At 39.0% G+C, this 13,640-nt stretch overlaps 1 gene segment (V, D, J or C); it reads right to left on the bottom strand.

The window, feature by feature from the left end:
• Positions 1–10,777: 10,777 nt before the first annotated feature.
• On the bottom strand, positions 10,778–12,428 carry LOC115825487 (Ig kappa-b4 chain C region-like). The segment is given in 3 exon segments: positions 10,778–11,102; positions 12,262–12,313; positions 12,423–12,428. Coding segments are annotated over 3 exon segments (378 nt in total).
• Between the last annotated feature and the right edge of the window lie 1,212 nt (positions 12,429–13,640).

Genomic DNA, 13,640 nt, shown 5'->3' on the forward strand with positions numbered 1-13,640 from the left:
GTCCACGAACCAACTCATTTCAGTGGCAACACTTTAGATCTTCTTCTAGCTCACGGAGTAGATATCTCTCATGTTATCGTTTCTCCTTACTCCGCTGCCCTCTCAGACCATTTTCTTATTACTTTCCAAGTAACTCTTCCGTTGACGCCAGTTGTCTCTACCGCGGTTCGTAGCTGCTGTCGCGTTAGTGCTTCCACCACTGCTGCGCTCGCTGACCTGCTTCCTACTACTCTCAACTCTATCAATGATCAGCAGAGATCTTTGAACGACTTGACGGACAGCATAAATTCTACCCTCCGTAATGTACTAGATACGGTAGCAGCATTAACTATAAAAAACAGACGTAAACACATAACACCTTGGTTTAATAAAGAAACCCGCGCGCTGAAGCAGGTGTGTAGGAAATTGGAACGAAACTGGCAGGCAACCAAACTACAGGTTTTCAGCCTTGCATGGCACGACAGCCTGATAGATTATAGACGCGCTCTCTACACGGCCAAATCCGCGTATTACTCGAAAATAATTAATGTTAACAAAAATAACCCCACGTTCCTTTTTGATACAGTATCTAAACTTACCCAGAATCACTCCCCTCAATCTAGTCCTTTTACCGCAAACGATTTTGTTGAATTTTTCTCGCAAAAAATAGACTTAATTCGTCATAATATTCAAATTAATTTATCAAATCAGACTGCCTGCACGCTCTCTGTTACTGCGCCTAAGATTATTCAGGATGTGCAGCCTTTAACTCAATTTAACCCTATCTCTCTAGACGCGCTGTCCAAATTGGTGCACTCTGCTAAACCAGCCTCTTGCCTCCTTGATCCCCTACCTGCTAAACTTTATATGGAGCTTTTCTCGGTTCTTGGCCCAACAATCCTAAACATTCTAAATATGTCACTTAAATCTGGTATTGTACCCTCCTCTTTTAAAACACCGTGATCAGGCCTTTACTTAAAAGAACAAACCTTGACCCTGAAGCCTTAAATAATTATAGGCCGATCTCTAATCTCCCGTTTCTTTCTAAAATACTTGAAAAAATTGTAGCTGCTCAGCTGATAGCCCATATGTCCTCTAACAGTCTGTTTGAAATATTTCAGTCAGGCTTCAGGTGTTTTCACTCTACTGAAACCGTGCTTACTAGAGTAACTAATGATCTTTTATTAGCCATGGATGCTGGTGCTACCGCTGTTCTTATTCTGCTTGATCTGAGTGCAGCATTTGACACGGTCGATCACACTATATTGTTAAAGCGCTTGGAAAACCAAATTGGCATTCGTGGCCTGGCGCTCTCTTGGTTTAAATCTTATCTCTCTGAGAGAAAGCAGTGTGTCCACTATAATAATGTGACCTCTGAATACCACAAGCTTAACTATGGTGTACTTCAGGGATCAGTCCTTGGCCCTCTTCTATTCTCTATTTACATGCTCCCTTTGGGTGACATTATTCATAGTTACAACATTAACTTCCATTGTTATGCTGACGATACTCATATTTTCTTACCTATCCAGCATAATGACCACTCTGAATTGGCTAACCTTGAGGCATGTCTTTGTGCTATTAAGGGTTGGATGTCTTCAAATTTCCTGATGCTTAACGCAGGGAAGACTGAAATGCTGGTCATTGTTCCCCCTACGCATAAGCATCTTTTTAGTGATCTAACTCTAAATTTTGACAACTGCATCATCTCTCAAAACTCTTCAGCTAAGAACCTTGGTGTGATTTTTGACTCTAGTCTCTCGCTAGTCACTCATATCAAGAACACAACCAAAACTGCCTTTTATCACCTCCATAACATTGATAAAATTAGGCCCTTTCTAAGTATGGCTGATGCAGAAACCATTGTTCATGCATTCGTCATGTCTCGCCTCGATTACTGCAATGTTCTTTACTCTGGCCTGCCTGCCTCTAGTACCAATAGTCTTCAGCTGGTCCAGAATGCTGCTGCTAGAATTCTGACCAGAACGAAGTTTGATCACATTAGCCCTGTCCTGGCTTCCCTTCATTGGCTCCAAATTTATGCAAGGGCAGATTTTAAGGTCCTCTTATTAACATATAAAATTTTACATGGGCTTGCGCCTTCCTACCTGTCTGGCTTAATTACACCCTATATCCCACCTCGCACCCTGCGCTCTCAAGATTCTGGACTATTAGTCATTCCAAGAGTTAAAAAGAAGTCCGCTGGCAACCGAGCCTTTTCCTACCGCTCTCCCTTCCTTCGGAATGGTTTACCTAAAGAACTTAGAGAAGCAAACTCTCTCAATACCTTTAAAACAAGACTAAAGACTTATTTATTTTCTCGAATTTATGCATGATATCATTTTGATTTGACTTTGTTATAGACATGTAAAGCCCTTTGAGACTATAAATAGTGATATTGGGCTCTAAATAAATATTATTATTATTATTATTATTCAGTGGACTATGCGTAGCCTAACACCTAGCCTGCCAAGTAATCTACGAGTAACACCTCCCAACCCCCTCCAAATAGAGTGCCATAGTCTATTGTTAGTCTCCCACATTAGAATGATTTGGCCAAAACTAGTTCATACCACGAGTAGCCTACCACCATCTATCATCTACCCTCACTCACTCATTATCTACCTGATTAGGGTCGCAGGGGGTGCTGGAGCCTATCCCAGCACTCATAGGGCGAAAGGCAGGGAAACACCCTGCACAGGTCGCCAGTCCATTGCAGGGTAGACACACAGACAAACACACATTCATACCTAAGGGCAATTTAGTGTCCTGCAAGTCTTTGAACTGTGGGAGGAAACCCACACAAACACGGGGAGAACATGCTAACTCCACACAGAAAGGACCCTGGCCACCCAGCTGGGAACCGAACCCGAAACCTTCTTGCTGTGAGGCGACAGCGCGACCCACTGCGCCGCCCTCATGACCCTCAGCTAGATCTAATCTAAATGTTCCACACATGTAATAGAAAATGTAGGCACAGCTTGGAAATGAATAAATGTGCATGGATGTTGTTTTTACAAAATATGTATGTCGCAATGGATTTTTGTAAACAAAGCTGTGTCGGGTGTGTAGGCTTTTAGAATAAACAGCGTAGCATAAGATGGCCGAATTATTACCATTTATTGAAACTGTAGGTACAATTGCAGTCCTAACACAGGGACACCAAAAGATGTAGCTGTGATAGGATTAATAAATCAGTCTCATAAAATGTATTAACCATTAATTTGGGTGTTCAATATTTTATTAATTAAACAACTAAGATTAATGGGATAAGTTAGCTGTAACACTGTGCTACAGTCTTAGAGAGTATTGCAGTACTAATGTACTACAATTACACTACTAAACCCATAACACTCATGAACAACCAGGTTGATGAAGGTAATTGGGAGTGCTTTGATGGCAGAGGTTGGCATTCAGTGAATACTGTGGCAGCAACAGACAGGACAACAGTTTATTTCAATGATACTATTTATTAACACAATCAGTACTACTTGGCAAACTAATACTGATATGATACAATCAATAATCAGCAGCAAATAGAATGATCAAAAGGCAAATGGTAACAAAATGGTGATGAGTCTATGTACAGGTATTCAGTGTAGGACCGAATGAGTGTTAGACCAGAGATGAGTGAGTGTGTGTGTGTGTGTGTGTGTGAGAAAGAGAGAGAGAGAGAGAGAGAGAGAGCGCGTGCATGTTTGTGGGCGTGTGCCCAGCTGCGCACTGAAGAGAGAGGGAGGAGTTCTTTGGAGAGAGGCTGAAGAGGAGGAGGAGCGCAGGCAAGAGGTATGTGTGGTATGAGGATTTAGTGCGCAAGCGTGTGTGCTAAGCACCAACTAGAGTGGGGATGGGCAACGAGAAGCGCATGTGTGCGAGAGACCAAAGAATGTCTAACTTGAGAGCTAGTCTCAAGTAAGTAGTCCCCAAACTCAACAACTCTACCCAACCCTTAAGTCACACTGCAATACCAATGTTGGAGGTGTGCAATCAGAAAAAGGGAGTTAGAGAGAGAGAGAACGCATGCCAGACCTATCCTTCATTAGTTGTGACCAAAAGAAAATAGCAAACGGCTAAAAAACGCATCGTACATGAAATACAGTGTGTACATTTAAATCATAAAAGAATTCAAATAACAACACTTTCTTCACGTTAACCGCATATAATCCTAATACTAAAGTGCGCCCAAATGCCAGCCTTACTTTGAATAGCTCATTGCGTGGCGACCGAAGGTGCGTCTTTGGTGGCCTGATAAGCAGTGCAATTCGCGGGTCCAGGGAGAAGTTTCTTTCTTTGTCACTTGAAGATCTTCGGGGCTCCGTTACTCGTCCGATGATCTTTAAGGGTTCTCGATTTAGTTCGTCAACGTTTAAAGAAATAAAAAGGGATCCGGCCGCCTTTTCTTCCGTCGAATACTGTGTGCGTTACAGTGTAACTAGCCGGTAGAAGTTAAAGCTGCAACTGCGTACATTAAACTTTGGTTGTACAAGTATCTCACTTCGTTGTTACTTTGTCCTTTTCTTCGGCAGAGAAAAGAGACACCCGCTACTAGCGAGCTGCTGCTAGAGCGAGCCACTGCTAGGGAGTTGCAGAATTGCGGGTGGAGTTGCAGAATTGCGGAGCTGGAAAAAGAGAGAGTTTGGAATTTTCTGGCGAAAATTGCGTCATCACTGCATCTGGTAATTGGGTCCATTGCTGTAACTAATACCGTTACAGTGAAATCTGAGAAGATGGGTACAGATTACCCATGCGGTCAAGCAGGGAATTATGGGTAATATGTTCTACGGGCCTGACGACCCCTACAAAACCAAGTTACAGCTCGAAAAAAAAAACAAAAAAAACTTTTTGGTAAATTGACAGCTGTGTAGTTTATTTATGGTAAATACTTAAGAAAGAATGAATTATACATTATACAAGATAGATAGACAAGATAGTGTATACAGTGAAAAATATACGAAGTAAATAAATAGATAACAAAGAGCTTTTCAAGCTATTTAGTATCCTATGTGTCAGGATGCTGTAACCCCTTTTTCACAGCCTGTTCAGGCAGGGAATGTTGTACCTCGCTGTTTTGTGTTCGCATTTCAAGTGGAGGGATATTCGACCGACAGCCTAGAACAATAGCCTACGTGTGATCCCAACCCCCTCCTAATGACCGCGTCATGAATCACTTGGTCAACTGACCAACTCAGAAGTTCCCTTCAACGTAGACCAAAAGATTGTTTGCCAGTGCCAACAAGGTGAAGAAATTTTCAGCCTACTGCCGGTCTACTGTCATCTTTCCCTAGATAGGGAATTGCGTTCAACATGTATTTCGTTTCAGCGTCAGCGGCCACCCAGAATTTAATAGCAAATTAGCCCGGTTTAATGGCCATATACTGTGTGAAACGACACAGTAACGACTTAGTAGGGAACAGTTGTTCATCTACAGTTATGTTCTCACTAGGTGTGTAAGAAGCAATACTTTATCAAAAATCTAATATCGAAAATGTATCTGTCACAAGGTGGGCAGCCCTTGTATTCTTGTCATCAAAGCGCAGATAGTGTATGATGTCTTGGAATCTCGGTCGAGACATCTGTCTCTGAAAATGGGATTTCCCAAGTTAGCAGACCAGTAGTCATCCGGGTTCATGCTTTTACCGCCCGTAATACATCTCAAATAAAGGAGACCCGCAGTTTGAACTTATCAGCATTATTTTGATCAGTTTCTGCTTCAGAGTATTTCTGATTCTTTCACCACATTTCTGTGTCAGTCAAACACACTAAACTGCTCAATGGACTTGTAATATTGTCCTTGGCATAACATGTGGGCCCTGGGGTTTCTCTCATGATATTGTACTCCCGCGCTCTACCCCGAGAGCTGCCAGCAGTTTGTTCAACCCATACTGTGCCGTCTCTTGCGTAGGGTGTTATTATATTGAATGAATTAGCATTTGCAAAAATGCTGCCAACTATCTAAGTCATATAATAATTAGTTACGCCCCTGTGCGTGAAACAAAAATGCATTTATTATACGTTTATCCTCTTTACAAAACATTTGCATTTTAATATTATAAATTATTGTTGCAGCTCTAAAATAATGTAATGTCGTGACATGAGAATAAAGTTTACCACAGTTTACACACGAACTATCAGTCATATGATGACTAATTCCGCACTGTTCAAGTAGGCCAGTGAAAAATTAGTGACAATTGATACGCCCATGTAGGCCTACATGAAAAAAAAAATGCGCTTCATAGTTATTAAATTATTGTCGTCATTTTTGCACATTACGTAATATTAATTTATAACTCTTATAACTCTGGATAGATATATGTAAAACCCTGATATATATATATATATATATATATATATATATATATATATATATATATATATATATATATATATATATATAAAGACAGAAAACTAGTACGAACGAACCCTTACGACACAACATGGCAGAGCGCAAGGCTGACGGCAATTTCACAGAAACAGGAGAAATAGGAGCAAAATAGATTTAAATTAGTTTGTACCAGGGTGATTTTGAAAATTTAAGGATGCTGAGTGATAAAACACACAAATCTAGGAAAAGTCATGAAAGGAGGGTCCTGAAATTTGATCAAGTGCAAAGATTTAATTTTTTTGGGGTCACAACGGTCAAATGACAGGTGCTCGGCGCTTCTTATGTCGACAACCCTACTTTCGCTGAATCCTGAAACCTGTAAGTGTCCAGAAGTCTTCATTCTGTCCTGGTAATTTCTAATATAGCCTCAGCCAATCTGCACATGCATGAAGAACCTCCATCAGTCTGTTACAATCACTAAATGTATGCACATCTTTCAAAGGAAAAAAAAAAAAAAAAAAACAGCGTTGGGTTGTTATTCCATTGTGTGGAGTGTAGTCCACTGAACTACTCACTCATTAAATCTATGGACAAATTATTGTCAAGCTTTAGGATTGATACCATCATTCTTCAAAAGAAACAAACATTTAAATGGTTTAATTTCACAACAGTGACAAACAATGCCAAGGCTCAGGGCAAACATTATTGTTACCTGGCTGTCAGCAATGATGGCAGGTCAGGGAGTAAGACGTCACAGCGGTCAAATGACCGGCGCTCAGCGCTTCTAGTGTTAAAACATGTAATCTATCTGTTGCATTGCTAACAAAATATGTTTTCAGATTCTCCAACTGTCTCTCCTGTGAATATTTAACATAATAAATAAAAAAACAGCACATTTTGTAGAAGGAGAGGAAAGAATAAATACTTTCCAGGATGAGTTTGGTCCCTCCACCACAGTCTTTGCGTGTAATGAAACGGTCATACAAAAACCTCTGTCACACCAGAGTGACACAAAGCTGTACAGCAGAGACACAGTTAGAGAGTTTGAAAACTCCCTCATAACCCAGAACTGACTTCAGTTTCAACCTGGATGACACAGACTCACTACAATGCCCTTTAATGATTTACTGATAAACTCCATATGAATGTGTCTATGTGAAAGAGACCAGCTGCACATTTCTGACGGAGAACTGTCGTTATTTTACTTTCTCCATGCAGTGTGGAACACTGTCCAAAAACACATTTTCATCATATGAGGTCAATTATGAATAATTTATTAAATGTGAAGATGCATTAATTTTCCCATATCCAAGTCTGTAAAATTCTCCACATATCTGGGCATAGTGTGACCTGTGACCCCTGACCTCAGTGAATCAGTGATGTGATCATTTGACCTGTGACCTCATCATGGTGATAATGAGAGACATGTTATGACCTCATTTCCTCTCTTCTCCTCCACAGTCCTGTCTCTCTACCTGTCTCTCTACTTGTTGGTTTCTTTCTGTTTATCGCCTGTTACTTAAAAGAGTTCAGAGAGAAGATTTGTGAAAAGAATCTCTCAGATCATATTTCTGATTAGAGCTGAATAAAGATCTGATAACAGATTGTTTAACACACTTTATGTGTCGAAAAAATTCTTTTCACATTTATTTTTTACTTTAGTTGATCATACATAGATTACTGTATTGACATTACCCAGGGAGATGATTTTCATAGAGAGAGAAAACTTTGCATTGGCAGCACATGCTTCAGTGCTCTGGGAGTGTTTATAGCCCTGTGAGTTTAACACTTGATGACTGAGAGCTGCCTGCCCCACTAACTTAACCCACAGACACCATGACTTTCATCACCATCTTCATCTGGACACTTGTGTTTCATACAAAAGGTAAATGCAAAATTCTGAAATATATAATTAAAAGTATATTCTAATAAATTATTCTCATTTATAATTACTTTCAAGCATATTTTGTAGTCAATTCTGTAGAAATTTTTGATTTTCATGTCCTTGTTACTTATTTCTGTTTTATTTCAGAATCCAGAGGACAGGTGACTGTGACTCAGACTCCTGAAGTGAAATCTGCTCTTCCAGGAGACACAGTCACGATTAACTGTAAAATCAGCCTCAAAGTTTATAATGACGTCAACCTGTACTGGTACCAACACAAACCTGGACAGGCTCCTAAACGTCTCATTTACTGGGCCAATAAATTAGACTCAGGAATTCCAGATCGTTTCAGTGGCAGTGGATCTGGGACTGACTTCACTCTGACCATCAGAGGAGTCCAGACTGAAGATGCAGGAGGTTATTTCTGTCAGAGTGACCATAAGATCAGTGGTAACTGGGTGTTCACACAGTGATATAGAGCCGTACAAAAACCTCCCTCAGTCAGACTGCACACAGACTGCACTGCTGCAGCTGGGACCTACTGCAGGTGCTGACGGGGAGGATGTGATACAGCACAATCACACACTCTGTGGAGGAGAACAATCACACGCTACAATAACTACAATACACTCACTATAATCATTCCATAATTCCAAATACATACGCTGGAAAATTGATACGGTAATGAATATTGATTAGATCATCGCCCTGAGGAGATGGGACAATGGCACACACGCACACATACATACACATTAAGATTTCAACTTACTAGAAGTATTTTAATTTTGGCTCATGTTTGTTAGAATTATTAACTCAGATTTTTCACCCCTGAATATTTTGACTGATATGAAATGACCCAGTCATACACACACACTCAGAGCCCAGTTTATCAGGACGAGTCACTCTGATATTTACTCTGATCTTCAACACTGATAGTAATGTGGGTTTAAGATTAGGTCTAATAGTTAATGATTTCATCTCTTTTCAAGTATTTAACAGCGATACCATCTGCCAACAGATGTTAAAGTAACAAAGGTTCACTCTTTGACCAGGAATCCCTAAACCTGCAACATTCGTCATTCAATTTCTATGATTTGTTTTTCTAAACTAGCTTGAAACGTTGCTGTATCATAGAAAGCTGAATCCTTTACAATCTACAGACATGACTTTTTACCAGAACATTACAACATTCATTCTGCCCTTAACAAACACTTTAGGGATTTTATGAAATGATTACAAATGGTTAGAGATGTAACAGTTTGGTATTAATAAATTCCCCGTTAATTAATTCAGTAGATTTCCTCTGTGACAATAGCACATCAGCATCATCAGCAAAGAGAATAGGGAACATGTTTGGAGATGTATCACCTCCATCATGAATGTAGACAAGATAAACCAGAGACTGGAGAACAGGGCCCTGCGAAAGCCCATGTGAAATACTAGTCCTATTGGATGTCCATTCATTAACACACAGCACATAACTCTTCACTTTCATTTCCATAGTAATAAAGTCATACAGAGGAATAGAGGCAATTCAACAGTTTGGTTTTTCCAAGGAAAAAAAAAAACAAAAAACATGCTAGTCTTATATGTCTTTTAAGTAGCAAAAGACTGTTCTCAGTTCTTAAACCTTAAACACACTGAAACACTCTTTTGTACTAATTGAAGCAAAGTTTTCCTGTTGTGCTTAGTATTATTTATGTGTTAAACTTTGTCTTTTTAACAAAGAACAAACTGTTTGATCAAAAAGAGAAGTTAAATGTTCACAGAGGTTCTCAGTTCTTAAACCTCAAACACACACAGGTGTCTCCAGTCTCAGGGGGTTTGGGGCTGTGTGAGTGGGTGCTGTGAGGCTGAAAGTCAGATTTGCATGATCCAGGAAACTAAAGTAAGTTTCATCACTTATCATTTAAAGAGAAACTTCAATACAACATTAAGATTTTAATAAAAATAGAAAAATAATGATTTATACGTGTATTAATTTATTAATCTTAAATTAAATATTTGACCTCAAAGTAAAATGGCCACATGGGTTCTTTTGGTTTGTTTCATTTGGTGAAAAATAAAAACCGCTCTTCTGCAGAACTGTGAAAACTGCTCTTTTGGAACAACTATTTGTGTTCATTAATTAACCAACTTAACCAAACTCATTTAATCTAATTACTTTTTATGGGTAGTCTGATATATGCCCAAACGAAAAATTTACTCATGATGATGTTGAGACTTATGTTGTCTTGAACATTTATGGATGTTTGGAATGATTTACTGTGTGATTTTGATGAAAGATTTTATTCATGATATACATAGAAACAGGAGTGGCAGTCAATAAAAAGCTTTTTATTTTAATCATGAATGAGAAAGAAAAGAAAATAACACTTAAGCAGTAAAACACAAACATGCAGTGGACTTGAATGGATTCGATATGAAATGTAAGAATATCACATATCACATGGAAGATTCTCTGATTGTAAGTTTAGCTGCTGGAGAGACTCACATATAGGAAAAACAAGATCAATGAGGGACTGTGTGTGTGTGTGTGTGTGTGTGTGTGTGTGTGTGTGTGTGTGTACGCGCGTACATGCGTGTGTGTGTGTTCTCACTCCTCAGAACACTGGTCTCTCCTCAGTGTCTGGGTCACAGGAGACTGGGAGCCCTGTGTGGCCTCACAGGTCACTGACATCTTTGTCCACTGCTCCTCCTGGAGGGTGAGGGTGCTGCTCCAGCTGTACAGACCATCCTTCTGTAGGACCTCAGGGCTGGAGCTCACCCCTGAACTCCAGCTCTTACCATCCACCTTCCAGCTCAGCTTCCAGTCTGAGGGGAAGCCCTTGTTGGCCAGACACATGAGTGTGGCCTTCCCCTGCTTCAGCTCCTCACTGGAGGGGGGCAGGACTGTCAATGTGGGCTGAGCGTTACCTAGGAGACATAACAGAAATGAGAGCTGTGATTGGGTGGAGAGATAACTGACATGTGTCAGTGAGCCAGCAGAGTGTATGATTTTTATCTTCTTGAAACAGACAGTTTATGTGTGGTTCAAAAATACACAGACTCTGCCTCTTTCACTTCCCTTATCTCTACATCACAGAACAAAACCAAGTTCAGCAGAGCGCTGAAAGACAGTTAGTCACAATCTATAAATAAAGGTTTATTTTGAAACGCATACTCTCAAAAACATTAACACACAGTTTGAAACATTCTTCACTTATCTATGAGTTTGAAATCATTATAAACATCAGCAACACCTCATATCTTATAAATGTAAATAGTTAACAAGATTCTTAAGTGAATTAAAAAAAAGTGTAAATACAAAGTTAATGTAGAGACATGAAATGTGAATTCAGTTCTATTGAAGTTCAAACAGACAAATTCATTTAAAAGAAACTACTCATATAAGCTATGACATCAGTCAAGAGTTCAGTGTTGTCTGAGTTTCATACTAAAATTTCAGTGTAGTATGTCCTTAAGATATTTCACCTTATGTCTCAACTCCTTATCATTTTAATAACACATCTGAAAAATTCTGAGACTGATGAGTTAACAAACACATTGAAAGTTGCCGAACAATTTAATTTTTCTTTTTTTTTGTCTTTTTTTTGTCAAGTATTTCAAAGTGGTTGTTGTGATCAGTTCTGAGATTACATTTACTGGTAACAACTAAATGTTCCCAGAGCTCATCTGCAGTGAATTAGTAATCTCCAGCATATATTTTGTCATGTTTCTGCATCATTCTTAAACATTTCAAACACATATTGAATGTCACTTTTATAAAATTAAGGCTGAAATACAAGCCCGTTCTTCTATGCACACAATTTTCCATTTTTAAAATGTTTTCATTTACATTAATAATGTACAGATTTTCAGGAAAAATCAATGAAAACATTGTTCTTCAGTAACGCACTGACAAAGAAATGGATGTCATTTGAACAGCCCACACTGTCATTAGATGGACTCCAAATATATAATTTACTCTAATTAAAACAAAATAGTTTAAATAAAACTAGTATTAACTGCCATTTATAAAATACACACTAATGAATGACTTTTATTTTCACAAAGAGCAGAAACTTGTACTTACGTCCAACTGACAGTTTGGTGCCTCCACCAAAAGTCCACCACAGTGATACAAACTGGTTAAGTGGCCGTACAAAAACCTCCTGCTCTAATGACTCTGATCTCTCTGTGCTTTACAGCACATTGTTTCACACTATTAACTCTACTATTCATCAACTCACTGACAGCCATCAATCAGCCTATCAAATAATTCATATTGCATCAAATACAAAAGTTTATCTGTCATTCTATGCTGATTTATCAGACTGGCTACCACTTTACTCTTAAACTTGTCCAGTATTAAACAAACATTTTCCTCCTCACAGATCTTTTAAATGGTTACTAATTAAAGACCATTTTCCAAAACAGTTGATACTGATGTTTTTGACATGTGTAGACACTTAATGCCAAAATCCAGTTTGGTTCATCCACCAATGGTCCACTTCAGTTACTGAGACAAATTGACTTGCTGTTCAAAATCACCCTAATGCAGAAACAAATGGAGTCCTGAAGACCTCAGTATTACACAGCACCCTCTACTGGAGAACATGGGAACTTCAGACAGTTCCTTATCACGATTTCAAAGAATGTGAGCTACACAGCAACTACTTGGTAACCAGGAAATCATAATTGATTTACAGGAAGTGTAATGACATGTAATATTTATTGTGTTTATTGTTGTATGTCTTGATTTGTTTTGCAGTGACCTCTTTTGTAAGACCCTGACTGTATTTAATTTTCTGCATTAACTTGACTAAATATTTAGAAAGGTGGGTAAGGACATGTCACAATGTCACCAATGGGCAGGGGTTTATTAATACTCTGAAAGTACAACCACGAACTTGAACAGGCGAGTATCAAACAAAACAAACAGACAGGAAAACACACAGAACTGAGGAAGTCAAATAACAAACGGGAGACTAGAGTAACAAAGTAACGAGACATAAACGGATAGAGCACCAGATCACAAAACATCACTCAGAATACACGTATGGCCAGTGTAGACTTTGTATTGAGTTGGTGAAACTGAAGAGATTATATAGAAGAGTAAATGAGTGCAGCAGAGTGAAAACAGGTGTGGGAGATGTGGAGTGAGCAGACCAGTTATCAGTAAACAGACGACACTGACCACTGAATGGCCGCAGTCAACAGGGCAAGGGGACGAGGTCGTTACAGGACAATGTCCATTTTTTTTTTCTTTTTTTCTGAGCAAACATATAAGTTCAGAGTTTCCAGAGTTTTTCCTTGTTTTATTAAAGACACAAAGACACATTGCTGATGTCTCTCAACAAGGACATATCACTAGTACAGTAGGACAGACGGACATATTGCATGCAAAGTGTATGTCAGTAAGCTGTAATTATTATTAAAATAAGAAAATATACATGATGTCATATTTAATAC

This window comes from Chanos chanos, chromosome 12 (assembly GCF_902362185.1).
Source record: "Chanos chanos chromosome 12, fChaCha1.1, whole genome shotgun sequence".
Classification (NCBI taxonomy): domain Eukaryota; kingdom Metazoa; phylum Chordata; class Actinopteri; order Gonorynchiformes; family Chanidae; genus Chanos; species Chanos chanos.